This window comes from Schistocerca americana, chromosome 5 (genome assembly GCF_021461395.2).
Source record: "Schistocerca americana isolate TAMUIC-IGC-003095 chromosome 5, iqSchAmer2.1, whole genome shotgun sequence".
NCBI lineage: Eukaryota > Metazoa > Arthropoda > Insecta > Orthoptera > Acrididae > Schistocerca > Schistocerca americana.
Window position 1 is genome coordinate 659,066,023 of NC_060123.1, and position 22,690 is coordinate 659,088,712.

General features: G+C 43.8%; 1 protein-coding gene across 1 annotated transcript in view; it reads left to right on the forward strand.

Moving 5' to 3' along the window:
• LOC124615839 (hillarin) overlaps nucleotides 1-22,690 on the forward strand; it is a 528,083-nt gene that overhangs the window by 399,462 nt on the left and 105,931 nt on the right. The window contains exon 2 of the mRNA XM_047143992.1: nucleotides 19,039-19,155. Within this exon, the coding sequence (XP_046999948.1) occupies nucleotides 19,039-19,155 (117 nt within the window). The remainder of the gene's footprint in view (nucleotides 1-19,038; nucleotides 19,156-22,690) is intronic.

The window sequence follows — 22,690 nt, forward strand, 5'->3', positions numbered from 1 at the left end:
GGGTTGTCGACTATCATTCCTCCCACGAACTGTTCGCGAATGGAATAGGGAAAGAGGGGATCAGTTAGCCGTACCAGTAGCACCCTCCGCCACACACTTGCGGAATACTGAAGTAGATGCAGACGTAGAACGGCGATTCCTGCATGTCCTCCCCTGCGCTCATTCCCTAACTACGGGGCTACCGTTGATTGGCTTTCGAGGTCCGTCGGCCCAACATGTTTTCTAAGCTGGATCGAACATGACTCTTAGATATGATTGCTCGTCTTCCACTGGTATCCACAGCCGCTTTGTTGACATGAGTTTGAGAAGGAGAGAAGAGCGGAGACTAGGGTAGGGCGAGGCCCCTTTTACACTGCCGACTTTCTTGGTTCAGTTGGGCACTCGAGACAAACGCGGCTACAGCAGCGCCCCTGGCGTTTTAATTGCGCTGCCTGATCTCGCGAACTCGTCTGTCTCGAATGGTCAGTTTAGTTCATACCTCAGCGCCAATCTCGAGTGTTCAAATGGCTCTGAGCACTATGGGACTGAACATCTGAGATCATCAGTCTCCTAGAACTTAGAATTACTTAAACCTAACTAACCTAAGGACATCACACACATCCATGCCCGACGCAGGATTCGAACCTGGGACCGTAGCAGTCGCGCAGTTCCGAACTGAAACACCTTGAACCGCTCGGCCACCGCGGCCGGCAAACTCGCGTGTGTTATGACAGCCGGCCGAAGTGGCCGTGCGGTTAAAGGCGCTGCAGTCTGGAACCGCAAGACCGATACGGTCGCAGGTTCGAATCCTGCCTCGGGCATGGATGTTTGTGATGTCCTTAGGTTAGTTAGGTTTAACTAGTTCTAAGTTCTAGGGGACTAATGACCTCAGCAGTTGAGTCCCATAGTGCTCAGAGCCATTTGAACCATTTTTTGTGTTATGACAACTGTATGCTGTGCAGTCAAGATCCTGAACGCTGAAAGTGAGGTTATGAGTGACTATCCTTTTTACATAAAAAAGCGAAATATAGTAACGAAATGTAGGAACAACCACTGATAATAGAATTGATTAGTGACCAAAGCAAAATTCATAGTGAGTGTACTTGTCATAGGTCGTGTGATGAAATATCTACACTCCTGAGAGCTGAAAGAATAGAAAAAATGGTGTCCAAACATTTCAAAACACATACATTTGTTTAATATAGAAAATATAACCGGAAGTCACATCGAACAATATGCAGAACGCAGTAGTCAGTGCCTTTTTACTTTATCCTCTGTGTTTTGTTTTCTTTCTGTGCCAAACAACATCAAAACTTTTTTCTCTTCAAATAATTCAGGCATTTTCACTGCTCAAATTATTTTTATCATTTGTCATTTATGCATTGTGCAGGGGCTTTTTGTTTGTAAAACGGTAATATCTTTTTGCTTTCAGATATTTCGTCTCTCGTAGGAGAACACTGGTAGGAAAAATACCAAAATCTAGTCCAATTTTGTCCTGTCTCACTAAAAGCAAACAAGACAATAAAAGAGAAGACGACACGAAAACAGAAAATACAGGGTGCCCACAAAGTCTGTGTACATAGACAACGCTAATAAATTCTAATAAATGTTGTATATTCTATAAATGTTAATGAATATTTAATAAATAAACGAGTCCATCCGAACAGCAGTGCTGCCAAAAGCTGACAGTGTAGTGTGGTTTGTGGAAAGCTCGTGTGGTAGAACCTCTCTTCTTTGATCAAACATGTAACGGGTGAGACTCAGCTGAACAATCTGAGAGACAAATTGATGCCTCAAACTGAGCACCAGGGTGAGGGACTTCAGGACTGGTTTCAGCAGGATGGTGCCCCTGCCCATTTTGCTGCAGCTGTTTGATATTGGTTGAATGACAATTTTCCTCACTGGATTGGGAGAAGAGGTGATGAAGAGTCGTCCCATCATTCGCCAAACCTTTCTTGACAGACCGCATTATCAGTTAGTGTGCTAAAATCGATGGCAATTCAGACCTGTTCGATCGAGTTCCCCTTACTGTTGCAAAGCTTATCAAATTATGCATGAAAAGCACGGAGATCATGTTGAAAATACTATTTATTAACACTAATGTCACTAAAATGTACTTTATTACGCTGTGGCCGAGCAGTTGTAGGCGCTTCAGTCCGGAATCGCACTGTTGCTGCGGTCGCGAGTTCGAATCCTGCCTCGGGCCTGGATGTGTGTGATGCCCTTAGGTTAGTTAGGTTTAAGTAGTTCTAAGTATAGGGAACTGATGACCTCAGATGTTAAGTCCCATAGTGCTCAGAGCCATTTGATCTTGTGCTTTATTATTTATTAGAATTCGCCATGTACCCAGAGATTGTGGACACCCTCTATAACAAACGTGAGCTTAGCCAGAACGTGTTCAGTTCCGATGCCACTGTAAGTTTCTGCGCATGCGCATGGGCACAGCATAGTCGGAGGTTTAGAATCACACACTCGGGACAATCTATAGATCATTGACGTCATATACACACTCGTGACGTGGTTCGCTGCTGATTTACAAGCAGACACGAAAGGCGCACGAAATTCGGATCACCGGCGCCCGTGCGCAGAGGGCAATGTGGGGGGCAGCCCCTCGCCCCCCCCCCCTCCCCTCCCACTTCAGGTCTCAGTCAAACGAGAAAATATAGTGTGCTAAGGCGTTTTTCTTTCAAGAAAATGATTTAAAGTCGGTAGTCGGTATTACGCAGGTTCTCAACAGGGTTGCAGCTGGTACTGTCTTACGGCTTCTTTATACTTCATGTCTCCTGGTCTACCCCTACCCTGAGGTAGAAAGGGCGTCCTTGCTCCGAGTACTCGATTTTGACCGGAAAACCGCTCACGTAAAACGGGCCTAAGTGAGCCGCCGGCTGAGCCTCGCGCCGCGCCGCAGTGTGAACGTCCCGGCAAGGTCGCGCCCCGCATGGGTCTGGCCAGCCAGACAGCCCTCACTCGCTGGCTGTACAGTACAACGCGCTGCGCTCCTCACCTGTGCTCCCAGGCGAGCCGCCTCTCTAAACGAACCGCCCTATTGGTTAAAACGTAACACTGTCTGCTGCAGACAGGTTGCGCTTGCGCAGTAGCATCCTCAGCCGCACAGTGAGGATGTAGCCACATTATGACCTTCTGCTGTAATGAGTTAAAATGGCTGCGAAACTGAACCATTTGGCTTTTTTGAGTCGTCAGCTGGTTTGATGCGGCCCGCCACGGCTTCCTCTCATGCACCAACCTCTCCATGTCAGTCATGAATGTAATGCATCATCTGATCAAAATCATCCCGACACCTAGATTTTCGCTCTACCAAAACTATGGTTCGGTGGTTATTTTACACTACATAAAAGACGTAGTAAATGGTAGGATTATTGGTACTACAGGTAGCATTGGCGCGGTAAGAAGCATAAATGAATGTGTAAGAGAAATTACGAGCCGACGACTTCTCCTTGCCTTTTTGTTTGTATGCTACTTTGTTTTGCATATAACAAGAACCGCACATCATTCAGAGTTAGACCATTGTGCATTTCGTATCTTTACAGAATATAAATTCCATTTTTAAGTAATAAAAATTATTTGATCATGTAACTTTTGCGCTTTTACGTAACCAAAACAGTTACTTTTGATGTAAGTACAGTTTACATGGACGCCGGCCGCTGTGGTCGAGCGGTTCTAGGCACTTCAGTCCGGAACCACGCGGCTGCTACGGTCGCAGGTTCGAATCCTGCCTCGGGCATGGATGTGTGTGTTGTTCTAAGTCTAGGGGACTGATGACCTCAGATGTTAAGTCCCATAGTGCTTAGAGCCATTTGAACCATTTTGAACAGTTTACATGCACAAACATAACAAATGTATATAACATTATTGTTATTTTGTACTCAACAGTTCTTCATCATGACCAAAGGCGAGAGCTTCCTATTATTGTTGATAAATGTGAAAGGTGTTTATGAGTAACAGAAATGTTTTTAGGTACACTGATCAGTCGTATCGTTATGAGAACCTACCTAAAAACTGGTAGTTCTGCCTCTGGCTAACCGCTGCGACGTCTCGTGCCATGAGAGCAGTGAGCCCTTGGCAGTTCGTTGGGGGAAGTTGGCATCACGTCTGAACACACATTTCACCTAAATCCGATAAATTCCGTGGAGGGGACGATGAGCTCTGACGTCACTTTCAGTCACATCCGAGATGTGTTCGATCGGGTACAGATCTGGCGGGTATTGGAGTCGGCAGATCAATTGGAACTCGTCACTGTCTTCCTCGAACCACTCCATCATACTCATGGCCTTGTGGCATGGCGTATTATCTTGCTGAAAAATGCCACTGCCGTCGGGAAACCCTCATGAAGGTGTGTACGAGGACTGCAAACAGTGTAAGATATTCCTTGGCCGTCATGATGCCTTGCACGAGCATCACTGCACCCATGGGCGCCCACATGAATGTTGCCCAGGGCATAATGAAGCTGCCGCCAGCTTGTCTCCGTCCCACAGTACAGGTATCAAGGGGCTGTTCCCCTCGAAGACGACGGATTCGCGACCTCCAATCGGCATCACGAAGAAGGTATCGGGATTCATCAGACCATGCAACGTTCTGCCACTGGGCCAACGTCCGGTGCCGATGGTCACGTGCCGGCCGGAGTGGCCGAGCGGTTAAAGGCGCTACAGTCTGGAACCGCACGACCGCTACGGTCGCAGGTTCGAATCCTGCCTCGGGCATGGATGTGTGTGATATCCTTAGGTTAGTTAGGTTTAAGTAGTTCTAAGTTCTAGGGGACTTATGGCCACAGCAGTTGAGTCCCATAGTGCTCAGAACCATTCTATTCCATTCCGATGGTCACGTGCCCATTGCAGTCGTGGTTGCCGATGTAGTGGTTTTAACATTAGCACATGCATTGGCCGTCGACTGCGGAGGCCCATCGTTAGGAATGTTCGGTGCACTGTTTGTTCAGACACACTTGTACTCTGCCCAGCATTAAAGTCAGCTTCGCCACTCTTCGCCGCCTGTTCTGGTTTAACAGTCTGCCGAGCCTACGACTTTCGACATCTGTAATGAGGGGTGTCCGCCCAACCTTGCAACGTCTGGGACGTGGTTTCTCCCTGGTTTCGCCATGTGTTGAAGACACTTACCACAGCACTCCTCGAACACTCGACAAGTCGTGCAGTTTCTGAAATGCTCGTGCCGAACTTCCAGCCCAACACAGTCTGTCCTTGGTCAAACTTAGATAGATCGCGATCCTTCCCCATTCTACACACGGACAGTATGCTTAGTGATACTACAAGCACCGTGCGTGTGTCTGACTAGCAGTCATTCCTCGCCATGTTTTGTTGTTGAGGAAATTCCGTTGTCTGGCCGTATGTAAAAAAAATTGTATTGTTTCTTTGTTTTTACAACACCCGCCCCTTTAACATTGCACCTCAACTACTAACAAATGAAATCCGAGTTAAACATTGATAATTTTAATTTTGCTGCAAATATGTTTACTTTGAAGTAACAGGCGGATAACTGTGTAGAACAAAAATGCTCCGTAGGTTACCAGGCACTTTATACACCCTCAATCGGTTTCTAGATAGTTCACTGTTTCCGGTTTTCAATGGAATCTAATAAGTCACTAGCCGCATACGTGAAGAAGGCGATCGTTATAACGTAACTTCGGATAGGTATGCAACACACCGAACATATAGGTAACGTGGGTACGACCTTAGCTGACCAAAGCTACTTATGATAGTCTACGGTAGTTTCGCAACTCTACCGACACCTGTTAGTGGACATTACTATTGGTTCTGTCTACTCGAAGCATCGAGCGAGGTGGCACAGTGGACTCGCATTCGGGAGGACGATGGTTCAATCCCGCGTCCGTCCATCGTGATTTACGTTTTTCCCGATTTCCCTAAATCGCTTCAGGCAAATGTCGGGATGGTTCCTTTGAAAGGACGCGGCCGATTTCCTTCCCCATTTTTCCCTACTCTGATGGGACCGCTGACCTCGCTGTTTGGCTCCCTCCCCCAAATCAACCAACCAACCTACTCTGGGTTTCAACTCTGCTGGGGCACTTTAAATGCGATGTCTTACAGTCTGTTGAGGATAGGCAGCCCATTCTTTCTCAAGAGTCGAAACCAGAGAAGGCAGTCATGTTTGATGCCGGGATCTGAAGCGAAGTCGACGTCGTAACTCATCCCAGAGGAATTCCATTGGGTTCAGGTCGGGACTCAAAGCAGACTAGTCCATTCCGGGAATGTTACAGTTCAAAAACCGTTGCCTCACATATGCTTTTTTTATGACCAGGTGCACTGTAATACTGATAAAATCAATCATCGACTCCGAACCGATCCTCTACGCACTACACAATGCTGTACAATATGTTCATATTCTCACTCGTTCCTTTTTTTTTTTTTTTTTTTTTCCCTCCTCTGTACTTCGCTACTGGCACTACATGTGATAGCGAAACGCAAACCTTTCCATCGAACTGATACATAGTATCACGTGATTCATCGCTCCACTCGTTTCCACTCATCCAAAAATGTTCATATGTGTGTGGATTCCTAAGGGACCAGACTGCTGAGGTCACCGGTCCCTAGACTTACACACTACTTAAACTAACTTACGCTAAGAACAAAACACACACACACACACAAGCCGGATGGAGGACTCGAATCTCCGACGGGAGGGACCGCGCAGCCCATGACATAGCGCCTCAAACCGCGCGGCCACTCATCGCGTCTCCAGTCATCCACTGTACAGTGGCGTCTTCCTTTGCACCACGTTAAGCGTCACTTAGCACTGAATACAGTAATGTTTGGCTTATGAGGAGCTGCTCCACCACTGCACCCCATTGTTTTTAACTCCCTCCACACAGTCACTGTGCTACCGGGACTTCTTGTAGCACTTTGGAACTCACGATAGGTTCCTTCTGCTGACCTCATGCAATTTTTTTACGAGCACCCTTCCCAGTGCTCGACTGTCCTTGTTCGTCAGTTCATCAGAACATGAGGTCTGCCTGGTCATGGGGTAGATGCGGTTGTTCCTTCGCGTTTCCACTTCACCGCCGCATCACCAGCAGTCGCCTTGGGCAGCTTTAGCTGGGTTAAGATGTCCCTGATGGATTTGTTATTCGGTACAACCAATGACTGGTCCATGTTCCAACTCACTGAGCTCTCCTGACGGACCAGTTCAGCTGTTATACTGCTTCTCTGCTTTAAACTTCCCCTCTGAATGTAAAGAATGACTGTGCTGGTGAACTTATATGTTATTTGATGCTGAAACAGCTGAGCAAAACTGAACATACTCAGACAGTTCTCTCTTTACTTATTCTGATCATCACTGAACTGACTCACAATATTTTTAGCGCAACGCAATCTGACTTTCAATAATCCCTACAAAGAATGGCCCTCACTAACAATAACCTATACCTTTCATGAATCACTTACCTCACAAAAATCTTCGTTACTCGAACTACCGCAATACAGTGAGCGCCAATACCGCCAGCTAAATAAAAGATTCTAACTACTGAAGGCACTAACTACTGATAGGCATAGTTAGCAAATGAAAGATTTTGGTAGACAACAAACAATGTATTTACTTTAATAGTGTCCAAAAGTCTATATATATCAGTTCATGACATCCAGTCTTACAAATTTTCTTTTTCTGACGAACACACGTCCAGATCGTCCGCTCTTAGTAACATCTCAAAACTCTGGCATCTCTCTCCCCACATCCCCCACTGCTGGCGACACACCTCCAACTGCCCAACGCTACGCACTGTTCACATCCAACTGCCCAATAGACTTGGCCACTGTTTCTATGCTTCGATACAGTGTATCGATACGTGGAACTGTTTCAGTGTTTCGGAACGGCTGTGGTTCACTGTTTCGAAACAGCTGTGTTTCATTCCGCTCTGTGACGGACGAGATTCGGGCTCGGCACCGGTACTGAAACACAACATACCACTTCGTGAAACACTTTCAAGGGCGTCGAAATCTTTTTGAGAAGCAATAGCATGAAGCTTAAGGTATCCGAAAATAAAGCTTCGTTTCTAGCTGACTGTCCTATTCCGAAATGGCGTAACATCTGCTTTATAAACACTAACCAAACAATAAAACAACGTATACTATTCACATTCAAAATAATAAATATGTGAAAATCATTCAGTTAAATTACACTTTTTTTATAACATACGTTTCTCTGGTCATGTACAGTAATCATATTAAGAAACGCAAGCCTACAACATTTTGAATAAAAAAAAGGCCTAGAGTGACAGTTATTAGACATAAACATAAATTTGATGTAGGTATTATTGCAAGCAATCTGTTTGACGTATCACTGATAGTGTAATGGTGAATGCGAAGAGCTGGGAAGCATGGTGAATTTATAGTAACAGTTCGAAACACCTTGAAAGACAAAATTATTTTGTTATATTTTGTTATTTATTTGAATTATTTGACATTATCTGTGAGTCTATAGTCACTGGCTATTATCCACAATGATTCCCTTTGTGTGCATGGAAATTAGCAGGATGGGTATATTACCCATATTAACGGAATGTGGGAATCCCAGTAGCATATCCGTTGTTTCTGCAGTTTGCTCCCACCTCCAGTTCTGTTCGTGGTGGTCCTTCAGTCTTCAGCTATGGCTGTCCTCAGCCAATTCAAATGTAACACGACACGAAAGCAGCGCATTTGCTGCAGGAAATACGAAACTGCCAAGACGCCTAAGTGATACTTTCATAGTTTCTGCGATATGATTAGCGCTCTCGCACCTCATTTGTGTTTATGTGGACATACTTATAGAGTAGACATTCAAGATGATAAAATGTGTAGGTTCATTAGATTACAAAACACAAACTGTTTCTCTGTTTCGAAACAGCATATCGAAACATTTCATTGTACTGTTTCATTTGTTTGGAAACAGTTAGGTGTTTCAGTTTGCCCATCTCTACTGCCCAACACTACACAAGCGAATATTCCAACAATGGGTGCAACCAGCCACAGACTCCACACAGCGCAGTCAGCGATTTTCATACAGAGCACTGCGTGGCGTTACCAACATAAAAACCTAAACAGCTTACTTACATACTGACAACGCAAAACTACCCACCTCCTTTTATACTGGCAACCCCGCCTCTCGTGACATCTAGTGGTCATTTCCACATTACATTGCGTTCAAATGGCTCTGAGCACTATGGGACTTAACTACTGAGGTCATCAGCCCCCTAGAACTTAGAACTACTTAAACCTAACTAATCTAAGGACAGCACACATATCCATGCCCGAGGCAGGATTCGAACCTGCGACCGTAGCGGTCACGCGGTTCCAAACTGACGCGCTTCGAACCGCACGGCCACACCGGCCGGCTTACATTGCGTGTCCGGATAGTTGCGATCAGGTAGTCTACGTAGTGTGAAGTCGTCAGAGATGATAATCGTCTACCGACAGGGGCACATTGTAGAATATTATCCTCGCAAACGAGAATGTTGTCACTGAAAGGCTGAAAGAGCTGGTACGAAATTAACTTATTCGCTGATTATGAAACATCGCTTTTCTTGGTCATTCTTTTAGTTCAGTTTAACGCTCAATTGCGCCAACGCTTCATGCAGAGACTGTAATTTCCCTAGTAAAAAATAAAACTCATTAGGTGCACCGACCAGTCGCGGTCTAGCAATTCTGTGGAGGAAACAGGTTATCCTGCTTTGTACTCTCGCATTTGAAGATTGACTTTCGCGCAAATTACTTTAAATTTCCACGTTAGTCAGCGTATTGTTACTGCAGCGATTTATTATCTTTTATTAGCCTATTTCAGTGCTTGTTTGTAAGTAACTATTACAGAAGTTTTAACGAGGGAGAAGGATTTTTAACCTGTCTTCGCACCTCTAAACCAAAAATGAAATGAAAAGTGGAAATACATACTTTTTAACTTGGAGTACGAAACCCCCTAATGGGTTCGAAATAGGCCACGACGTAAACCTTGCTGCTTTAACCCTACGGGATTTCATGGAATCACGTAAGCACCGAAATCCCGGTCCAGCCATCCAAATCAATGTTTACCGTGATTTTCCTAAATCGTTAAGCCGAATGCCAGTATGGTTTCTACACTGGCAATTTCCTTCCTTGTTCTTCCGCTATATACTCCGTCTATAACAACCTCGTCGTCGACGGGAGAATACACCCTACATGGAGAACCATATCCCTGCCTTAACAGATGAAGTATGAAACATAAAATAAAAAATGAAAAAAAAAAAAACAGAATTCACAACGAGGGAGTTGTGCAAATTGGTCACAAATCGCTATCATGTAGGTATCGACGGAGAACGGAAAAGTGGAAACTTCTGGCGGCCGATCGATGAATCAGAGACGCTGCAGTGTAATATCACTGCACAGCGGCCAAAGATAGGGGACACGTCGATACCAGGGCATAAAACTTTTGCGAATTTTATTCCGTCTCCTCAGCTGGGCAGTAACTGCACCTCGCAGACAGACGCGTGAACGATATACGCAGATGTCAGCGTTTGAGAGAGGATGTGTAGTTGGGCTAAGTCGGTTGGAGTAATCGACGAATCGCTCGTCATTTGAATAAGAGCGACGCCACAATGCGACGATGTTGGCACGAGTGGGTGAACCATGGTCGGAGGACCGACAGGACCGAGCAATCGTCAGGCAGGCACTGGAAGCCCCTGTTTCATCATTATTATCGATCGGACATGCAACTCGTGCTTCAGTGACTGCGAGGAAAGTAGGCTGAACTCACATCTCCCCTTACGCCGATTACCGTTGACCTCTGTACACCAACAAACCAGTATGCGGTGGTGTCAGGCGCATTCGGCCTGAAATCTCATCGACTGGAGTAGAATTGTGTTCAGCGATGAGTACCGCTTCGAATTAAGCCCGGATCACCTGCGAAGACTTGTCCGGAAACGCCCATGTCAGCGGTGAGATATCGCATGACTGCCACCCGCCATACGGCCCGACAACCAGTAGATATGGCCTGGGGTGTCGTTTCATTTCATAGCTGGACCCCTTTGGGTGTCATCCGCGGCACCGTTACAGCACAGCGGTACGTCGGCGATATCCAACTCCCCGTTCTGTTGCCATTCATGACAAGCCATCCTCAGCTTATATTTCAGCAAGATAATGCCTGCCCGCACACGGCGAGAGTTTCTACTGCTTGTCTTCGTGCTTGCCAAACCCCTCCTTAGGCAGCAAGGTCGCCGGATCTCTCCCCAATTGAGAACGTTTCTACATCTACATCTACTTCTACATCTACATATATATTCCGCTAGCCACCAAGCGCTGTGTGGCGGAGGGCACAGTTCGCGCCAAAGTCGTATTTACCCCCCTTCTGTTCCACTCGCGGATGGCGCGAGGGAAAAACGACTGTCTGAACGCCTCAGTCTTTTTTTTTTTTTTTTTTGTCATCAGTCTACTGACTGGTTTGATGCGGCCCGCCACGAATTCCTTTCCTGTGCTAACCTCTTCATCTCAGAGTAGCACTTGCAACCTACGTCCTCAATTATTTGCTTGACGTATTGAAACGTCCCCTTTGAACAATTATGCACGACTGTACTTAACCTGACACACAATATTTTGTTAGCGCAACGCAATCTGACTTTCAAAATTCCCTACAAAAGAATGGCCCTGACTAACATTAAACAATACCTTTCACAAATCACTTACCTCACAAAAATCTTCGCTGCTCAAGCTACTGCAATACAGCGAGGGCCACTACTGCCGGCTAAATGAAAGATTCAAACTATGGAAAGCACTAACTACTGATAGGGATAGTTAGCAAATGAAAGATACTAATAGAGAACAAACAATGTATTTACCTTGATATCATCATATATAAATATAGCAGTTCATGACAAATTACAAATCTCCGCCATCTCTCTCCCCACATCCACCACTGCTGGCGGCTCACCTCCAACTGCGCAACGCTACGCGCTGTTCACAGCCAGCTGCCTAACACTACAATGGCGAGTATTACAACAATGCAAAGCAGCCACAGACTGCACACAGCACAGCCAGTGATTTTCATACAGAGGTGGCGTTACCAATAAAAAAACCTAAACAGCCTACTTACATACAGAGGTGGCGTTACCAATAAAAAAACCTAAACAGCCTACTTACAGTATTCCAATCTCTGTCTTCCTCTACAGTCTTTGCCCTCTACAGCTCCCTCTAGTACCATGGAAGTCATTCCCTCATGTCTTAGCAGATGTCCTATCATCCTGTCCCTTCTCCTTATCAGCGTTTTCCACATATTCCTTTCCTCTCCGATTCTGCGTAGAACCTCCTCATCCCTTTCCTTATCAACATTCGTCTATAGCACCACGTCTCAAATGCTTCGATTCTCTTCTGTTCCGGTTTTCCCACAGTCCATGTTTCACTACCATACAATGCTGTACTCCAGACGTACATTCTCAGAAATTTCTTCCTCAAATTAAGGCCGGTATTTGATATTAGTAGACTTCTCTTGGCCAGAAATGCCATTTTTGCCATAGCGAGTCTGCTTTTGATGCCCTCCTTGCTCCGTCCGTCATTGGTTATTTTACTGCCTAGGTAGCAGAATTCCTTAACTTCATTGACTTCGTGACCATCAATCCTGATGTTAAGTTTCTCGCTGTTCTCATTTCTACTACTTCTCATTACCTTCGTCTTTCTCCGATTTACTCTCAAACCATACTGTGTACTCATTAGACTGTTCATTCCGTTCAACAGATCATTTAATTCTTCTTCACTTTCACTCAGGATAGCAATGTCATCAGCGAATCGTATCATTGATATCCTTGCACCTTGTATTTTAATTCCACTCCTGAACCTTTCTTTTATTTCCATCCTTGCTTCCTCGATGTACAGATTGAATAGTAGGGGCAAAAGGCTACAGCCTTGTCTTACACCCTTCTTAATACGAGCACTTCGTTCTTGATCGTCCACTCTCATTATTCCCTCTTGGTTGTTGTACATATTGTATATGACCTGTCTCTCCCTATAGCTTACCCCTACTTTTTTCAGAATCTCGAACAGCTTGCACCATTTTATATTGTCGAACGCTTTTTCCAGGTCGACAAATCCTATGAAAGTGTCTTGATTTTTCTTTAGCCTTGCTTCCATTATTAGCCGTAACGTCAGAATTGCCTCTCTCGTCCCTTTACCTTTTCTCAGTACGAGCTCTAATTTCCCCTTGTCTTTGAATGGTGATCATTGCGCGATTTGAAAGTTGGTGGTAATAATATATGCTCTACATCCTCAGCGAAGATCGGATTTCGGAATTTAGTGAGCAGCTCCTTTCGTTTGGCGCGTCGTCTATCTGCAAGTGTATCCTACTTCAAACTTTCTGTGAGTTTTGGAACCCTCTCGTGATGGCTAAATGTACCAGTGACGAATCTTGCCGCTCTTCTTTCGACCTCTTCAATCTCTTGAACGAGATCCAACTGGTAAGGGTCCCATACAGACGAACAATAAGACTTGACGAACTAACGTATTGTAAACAATTTCGTTTGTTGAAGGACTGCCTCGCTTCAGGATTCTACGAGTACCAATAAACCGCAGTCTAGAGTTTGCCTTTGTAATCTGATCATTCCATTTGAGATCATTTCGAATAGTCACACCCAGATACTTGATGGACGTTACCGCTTCCAAAGACTGGACATTTATTTTGTACTCGCACATTAATGGGGATTTTCGCCTTGTTATACGCAGTAGGTTACACTTACTAATATTGAGAGATAACTGCCAGTCATTACACCACGCATTTATTTTTTGCAAATCCTCATTGATTTGTTCACAACTTTCGTGTGATACTACTTTCCTGTAGACTACAGCATCATCGGCAAGCAGTCTAAGGCCGCTGTCAATACCATCAACCAGATCGTTTATGTAAATCGTAAAAAGCAGCGGACTTATTACGCTGCCCTGGGGCACATTTGAAGTTACGCTTGTTTCTGCTGAAGGCACCCCGTTCAGGACGACTTACTGCTCCCTGTCTGTTAGAAAACTTTCTGTCCAACCGCATATGTCATCGGATAGACCGTAAGCACTCACTTTTTGGAGCAAGCGACAGGGCAGAACTGAGTCGAACGCCTTTCTAAAGTCGAGAAATAAGGCATCAACCTGGGAGCCGATATCTCGAGCCTGTTGTATATCATGCAAAAAGAGGGTCAGCTGTGTCTCGCATGACCGCTGTTTCCTAAAACCGTGCTGATTTCTGCAGATGCGCTTCTCAGAGTCTAGAAAGGTCATTTTGTCTGAACACAAAATATGTTCCATGGTTCTACAACAAATTGATGTCAGTAAAATTGGAACATTATGGGCAGGGCCCTGCAACCAGCTCGAGATTTTGACCATCTAACGCGCCAGTTGGACGAAGTTTGGCACGATATCCCTCAGGAGGACGTCCAACAACTCTGTCCATCAGTGCCAAGCCGAATAACTGCTTGCATAAGGGCCAGAGGTAGGTCAACGCGTTACTAACTTGCTCAATTTGTGAAGCTCTTTCTCTTGAATAAAATTTCGAATTTTTCTGAAATTGTAATCGTTTGTTTGTCTCGACATGTACATCACATCTATCATTTACGTTCTATTCGGATATTCCTTCCTGGTGCGGTTTTTTTCTTTTTCCCCCCTTATTGTGTATGTCCTCACTGAGAGAGGAACCCGTAAATTAACACACTTTTATTTTTTCTAGAATTTCTTTGAAGAGCCAAATGGTTATATGACGTATATAATTCGACTCAATAAATGAAATGTAATATTATAGGTTCTCCGATGTGTGACGGGTAAGAAAAACATGGAAACGTTGCGTCAGGACGGCGTTGTTATTCGTCTCATATCCCGAGACGATTTCGTCACCCATCTAAGTGGTATCAGAGGGGAGCCAGGCGGTGTTTTACATAACGGTGGTAGACAGCCGCACAGAAGAAGGTGTCAGCCGGCGGGAAGAAGCGTCAGTTTTTATGAGGACACCTGGTGGAACATTCCAGGGCAGTGGTTAAGACACTGCACTCGCGTTCGATGGGACCGGAATTCAAATTTCCATCCGTCCACATCCCGTTTTACCGTTTGCGTGGTTTCCTTAAAAAGGCTAATCCAAATGCAGAAATGATTCCTTTGAATTGAAGAAAACTGATTTCCTTCCGCAGCCTACTCTAATCTAAATTTGCCCTCCGTCTGTTACCACCTCGATGTTGACGAAATGTTACCCTTAATATTTCCTTTTTTTCTTCTTTATTCGAGATTTTAAGCAGTAACTCCCCACCCTCGATTCTTTAATGAGTCGAACGCTCGTGTATAAAACAGCTCGAAACGTCTGATTACTTTAGAAATGAGTTAATCTGTTAAATACATAACGTTAAGCATGTAAAAGCGTTATGGTTGAACACACATCTCAGTGTTTATCTCCAGAACTATGCGTCGTACAACGCTATAATTTTGTAAGCGTATTCTGCGATACGCGTGGATATGGTCTGTAAATTGTGTTGCGAGTAGATTTATAGTAAAGAAGTAATAAATTAAGTTTCAAATTACATGTACTTTGCTGGAAGTCGCTAAGTGTTCTCGTTCTCAAATGTTCGAAGAATATATTCTGCGTTATTTGCGCGTCGATCAGTTAGCCTCCCTTAACTGTCTCAATAAATATACAGTTTGTAATTGTAATACTTCAGTTATTAACTGAAACCTGTAACGTAAGATTATATGTCGTAATGAGTAGATTATAACAGTATTTTACATTTTGAAATTCTCTAAATAATTATACGGAGTGTTGAAAATAAAATTTTTGTTGCCTCTGTGAGTCGTTAGATAGGAAGCTGCAACTATATCCTTGCACCGTTGCAGTCCTTTGGTAATATAGGTAGAAGAGTGCAATAAGACCATAGCTGCGACCGGTTGCACGCAATGGCAACGCGAACATTACGGAACGATAGACAGGATGAGACCCAAAGGCAGATGTCGAAAAGAGGTCACTTCGGCGACTTGCGCGTCGATGGGGATGAAATGATGATGATTAGGTCAATACAACACCCAGTCCCTGAGCGCAGAAAATCTCCGACCCGAATGGGAATCGAACCCGGGCCCTTGGGATTGACATTCCGTCGCGCTGACCACTCAGCTACGGGGGGGAGGAGGGGCTAAACTCTATTTGGTCAAAGAGGCGTAGTTGGGAAAACCAAACACTAGAATGATGCCTTGCTCAGTCCCGAAAATTATTCGGTAACCGTCACGTCACAGATTTGGTTCAAATGGCTCTGAGCACTATGGGACTCAACTGCTGAGGTCATTAGTCCCCTAGAACTTCGAACTAGTTAAACCTAACTAACCTAAGGACATCACAAACATCCATGCCCGAGGCAGGATTCGAACCTGCGACCGTAGCGGTCTTGCGGTGCCAGACTGCAGCGCCTTTAACCGTACGGCCACTTCGGCCGGCGTCACAGATTTGTTCGAACAGCATGTCTTCTAGTGCCTTTTCATCTTGCACCAAAGCCTCCAAATATCCACGACCACTTGATCCGCTTTCACAGTATAACCAGAGTAGTGTAGGCTACCACGTTGTGTTTCGCTGTCATGGCTGTCGTTATAGGCAGCTATCATAAAGCGTGTTATATTCGCTGAGAGAGCATTTTAACACAGGGAACATGGATTTGTAAAGATCACGAGTCCACGAATAAACATGGATGCAACAGGTCATTGCTCCCTTCGCATTCGAACTGACGCAACTTTTGGACGGATTCATTTCGAAATGGGAAGTTTGAAAATATCGAATGCGATTAGAGTTGACCTAATATAGTTGCTTACGTTACTCATCGCCATATTTTGATCCTGACATATGACATTTGCCTTCCTTTCCTTTTTTACTGCTCACCGTGGCTGCGGTGTCAGTCTGTTCGCGGAACTGTTACATAAATGAACTGTTACATAAATGTTATGAGGAAACAGATTCGGAATACACGTTAGCCGCTACTAAAAAAGGTTTACATGGATTGACAGGACGTTTTCAGCGACTGGTTCTGACGGCGGGGAAAATATAAAACCTTTCACACATACAGCTAATTAACTTCCTTTAGCATGAACACTCAAGGAGACGAAATTATCTTTTAGAAACAATAGAACGAAGACACAGTGGTTGCATTGTCTCTAAGGGACGCATATAACGGTGTTAGCGGTTGAGTTGCGGCTGCGTCATCGTTGGGTCGTGGGAAGCGTTCGCTTTGTGGATCCATATTTGATCCGCTGTTCCTTCTCTTCAGGAATGGCTTGCGTTGTCAGCAATCCATTCAGGCAACTCTTCGACAATAGATTCCGGGATACGTCAAGTTATTTCGTGAAACAAATAACTTATTTATCAGAAGTGTTGGCATTCAAAATTACATCACTGTTGTGACAATTTTACGAGGAGCAAAAAAGTAGGTCAGACGGTATGTTGTCTGGATGCGCAACACACTAATTTTTTAGTGATGAGAATAGATCTAAATAAGCTGAAATGAAGTGTACATATTTTGTCATTGCAACAGTACCTTTCAATAAGGTTTGGTTGTCGTTGTACCACATAGATAGTACAAACATGACTGCAAACGAAAATTTATTACCGGTGCAGCTAATATAGCACACTTCCACATAATTTTAGAATTCCGACATTTAATTGCGTTCTCAAGTTAATGTCTCCATTCACTGTACCTTTTCAAACAAGATGTATTGAATAGATACCTTCCGACCTTGTTAAGTCACCGTAATAATGCTGTAAATGGGTAGAAAGTTGAATTTCAGTTGATCTGCCATTATTAATGTTTGCCTGGCAATCGTGAATTAATCCACTCAGTTTTCTGAACTATTCCATACCCATTCCCTTCTTTTTCTTCTTACTCTTACTTTCCCTTTGTTATGACCACTGCAGGACTGCCGATTCGTTCATAGAATGGGTTAGCTCTTCTTTCATAACCTCTTCACCCTCTTCCTTCTTCTCCCTCGCTCTTCTTCTGAGATCTTCAATGTTCTCTTTCTTGGTCTGCTCCATTGATGTTCCTCTGTGTGTTCTTATCCCATTCTGTGGCACTTATCGGTACTATATAAGTTAGTGTGTACTTATTCTTCCAGTTGTCCTTTTCTTAATCGCCATCTCAGATCAGTTCGTTCTCAGTTGAACAACCCGTTCTGTTCCCACTGTCTTTCTCATCCTAAATATTGTCTTCCGAGCTCTTCTGGTATTTCTAGTCAACTCCATCTTGTCCTTGTGAGTATGATTCCTTGTGATATTGTCGTCAGATTCCAATACTACTTTCCCCTTTATCTTTGTTCCCACCTTTCACCTCCTTTTTTGGCCCTAGTGACTTCGAAAGGATTTTATTCTTTTCTTTTCCTGTTGCTCACAGTTTTTTTTTCCTAGCTTTATCGTCTCCGCCCCAAATAATGCCAGGTTCTTCACTGTTGCCCTGTAGGTTCTGATTTTGTGCGTTTGTTGATATGTTGCTTTTATTTTAAACTCATGATTTTACAGTATGCATTCCGATCCTTAAACTTAGCACATTTCAGGAAACAACGTGATCACAAACATCACGCATCGATTATTCATGTAAAAGAAAAATGGTTTTGAAGGAGATATCTGAGAGATATTTATGCTTAAATACATTCGGAGCCGATCCCTGAAGAAATCTACATCGAACTTTTGACAGGAAACATAAGCAGCTGTACATAGGATCTGGTATATTATTTATCTGTTTAAACATCCCTGAATGGGCGCAGAGGTAGAAGTTTCCTTGTAATAAAAAGTCACCGAGTCTTACTGCTGCAGCTTAGCAATAATTATGGAATCGACACCAACTGCTTAGAATGTATCATGAAGGTCGACAAAATAACGATGATTTTTGAAAATAAGATAAACAAACTTGTTTTAGTAGATATTGCGTTTCTGTTTTCCTTTCTTTAGCATTTCTTTTTAAATTGCCATTTTTAATCATGTATGAAATGTATGCCTTACACAAGTGTCCACACCGTAATCGAAGGAAAATTCACAACAAAAACTCTTGCAGTCTTTAGTAACATGGCAGTAAATAATTGTTCCGTTGTTTGTTTGCAGGACAAGGATGAGCAGACGCAACTGGAGATGAAGCACCGCAAAGAAGAGGATGACCTGTACAGGAAATTTGCCCGCCAGAGGGAAGAGGAAGACAAGAGGATTCGGGAGGAGTTTAGAGTAAGCTCATTTATATTTAAGTAAAAATAGAATTGCTGTAGATTATACTTGTTCTTCAAGTAGTATATTAACTATCGTATGACCGAGCGAGGTGGCGCAGTGGTTAGCACACTGGACTCGCATTCGGAAGGACGACGGTTCAATCCCGCGTCCGGCCATCCTGATTTAGGTTTTCCGTGATTTCCCTAAATCGCACCAGGCAAATGCTGGGATGGTTCCTTTCAAAGGGCACGGCCGACTTCCTTCCCCGTCATTCCCTAATCCAATGAGACCGATGACCTCGCTGTTTGGTCTCTTCCCCCTAAACAACCCAACCCAACTATCGTATGGCAAAGAGTGCGTCCCATAAAGCCTAAACGCAGTACTGGTCACGTGTATACGGCGTTCAAGACCTGCACTGAAAACTTAACACGTGTTAGAGAAAGTAACATTCTTAAATTCTCCCATCAGAGACAGGCCTGATAACTGCAATGAGTAACAGTTCTTAGGCCTCGTCGCCTCTCTGTAATAGTGGTAGTTCCTGTGTAGAATGTTTTAGCTGCAAGTTTATGCCGTGATAGTGGATTATATTAGCATATTACCAATAAAAAATAATAATCATTCGAACAAATGTTTGGCAGGATTTACGAAAGCAAATACCTATGAGGAGCAATCAGAACAATAGCTAGAAGCAGCAAAACATGTTTACGTACAACAATATTCCACATTTTGGAATTAACTAATCGTTTGATTACTTTCTGCATATATCGTTTTAACACAAAAGAAGAAACGTTAATAAAATATACATTTTTCCGTATGTTTACTTAAGTAAAAATCTGTGAAGCAAAGGTTAACGAAAAGGTCTACTAAGGTAGAGTTCTTACGAATTGTGGTACGAAATAGTTCATCTATCATTTATTACCAGAAGCCGTACTACATGTACTCAACCTTAATTTCTTGATTTATACGTCTTAATACAAAGAGCGAAGAACATTCAGATAGGTCACTAAAAATACTGTAATCTACAGGAAAACATCATCGCTCAGTAAGTACGAACATCAGCAAAATCTAGACAAAGCTTCGACGTATTGGAATGAATTTTACATCACTTTAAATCTGGGCAGGTACAATATAACGCAAATAAATAGAAGAAAAATCCGGTATCACGCAGTTGTTATAATGTTCTGGAGTTACTAAATACACTTTTTTGGAACAGTAATGTGAGGTAGTATGAAGTAGCACTACTCATTAAATCAGCTGTATGAAGGGAGGGTGAACGTATCAGATAAAATTAAACTACGGTACTGATAATTCTTCGTCACTGCATATGTTTCTGTGATCACTATAAAATCGGCCTAACAGAGGACATGTATTCAGACAGGATGCTGAAATTATAATCAGATGGTTAGAAGGAAATGGTTGAAAGAAAGGAGGCTGTCTGCTAGCGGAATGTTGAGCAAATATAGACAGAAGCTGTACGTGGTATGCATTTTCTAGATCGAATAGTTCACATAGGGATTATGCGGAAAGATAAAATAAGGTAGGGCGCGGATAGGAGTATAGTTATTCATTTTTCGCTTATCTCGTTCACTAACAGATCAAGGAAAGAAATGACTAGTGATTGTACAGAATACGCGCCGCCATCCACTGATTGGCTTCTTGCGAAATATCGGTGGAGGTCTCTCATTGTTAAGTGAAAACTGGAGAGACAGTCGCTTTCTTGTGTCCAACAAACACTTACATTCATCAAAAATCGTAATTTCTGACGGTTCACTGTAACTACAACTAGTGAGATGGGAAGCATAAAGGATTTGAGCGAAGTCTTGGCAAAAGAGACCACAACAGTGCTGAAGCTCTGAAGAAAATCTCTGTTAGATTACAAGTAATGCACGGGGGTTTTCTTGCTGTTTACTTCTTCACCTCCTTACGATCTGTAGGCAGCGGGATGGTCTAATGGCAATCCTCCATGAGCTAATCGTCTTGTTTTCCAATGTAAGCGGCGTCTTCTGAGAATTCTGCTCGTTACTTTCATCGTTTTCATCTTGCTTCTATTTTCCTGTCAGTTAGAGCAGCACAACAAGATGAGTGACGTAGTAAACAACTGATTCACCTACGGAGCTATTTTAAGTTATTTCCACATAAGCAAGTTCCTCCTCCGTATTTCTCAGTACTACTTCATACGTTCTTCTGCTTGTTCGGGGTAGGCACAGCATGCGGTGCCAGTATCTGGTCTGCGATTCATATTTTTGCAACGCTCTATAAGGTTTTTTTGTGCAGGATTCTTTTCCCGTTTAATAAAATATTCATAGATGTCAACAGAATATACGTTCCATTGAATTCTTCTCTCATCCGAGTAATTGTAGAGCAGAAGTCTCTCTCATATGTTACACCAGAAATAAGTAGGCACCCCAAGTTTCTGAAATCGTTTATCCGTGCCAGATTTCTCCCTTGCAACCTGGTAACATTCTGCTCCTTTCTCCGTCTACAGTTCATCACTTCAGATTCGTCTTCCTCTTACTGACCTTATCGCGTGTCTCGACGGGATCGGCCTGTAACTTCGCATTTGGCAAAGTTAGTGATAGTGGGTGGCCGGTAGCCCTTCTTGACGCCAACACAACTTCCCGTGATGGGATTTGTGTACCCTATATGTCACCCTATATGTCTGTGTCTACTGTTACCTCGCGTGCAAGTGTCGAAGCTGGGTGGCGGTAGGAAGATACAAGACGACTTAGACAAAATTTCCACTTGGTGTACCGCGCGGGGTAGCCGCGAGGTCTTAAGTGCCTTGTCACGGTTCTTGCGGCTCCTCCCGTCGGAAGTTCGAGTCCTCTCTCGGGCATGGGTGTGTGTGTCGTCCTTAGCGTAAGTTAGTTCAAGTTAGATTAAGTAGTGCGTAAGCTTAGGGACTGATGACCTTAGCAGTTTGGTCCCATAAGACCTTACCACAAAGCCACTTGGTGTGACGAATAGCAGTTAGCCCTAAATATGGAAAAAATGTAAGTTAATGCGGATGAGTCGGAAGGTCAAACCTGCGATGTCCGGATATAGTGTTACTAGTGTACTATTTGACACAGTCAAGTTGTTTAAATATCTGGGCGTGATGTTGCAGAGCGATATGAGATGGAACGAGCGTGTGAGAACTGTGGTAGGTTTCGGTTTATTGAGAGAATTTTAAGAAAAAGGGGTTCACATGTAGGACGCTGGTGCGACCTGTTCTTGAGTACTGCTCTAATTTTTGGGATCCGTACCAGGTCGGGTTGAAAGAACTCATCGAAGCGATTCAGAGGCGGGTTGCTAGATTTGTTACCGGTAGGTAACGCGAATTCTTTACAGACGAATGGAAAAACTAGTAGAAGCGGACCTCGGGGAAGATCAGTTTGGATTCCGTAGAAATGTTGGAACACGTGAGGCAATACTAACCTTACGACTTATCTTAGAAGAAAGATTAAGAAAAGGCAAACCTACGTTTCTAGCATTTGTAGACTTAGAGAAACCTTTTGACAACGTTAGCTGGAATACTCTCTTTCAAATTCTGAAGGTGGCAGGGGTAAAATAC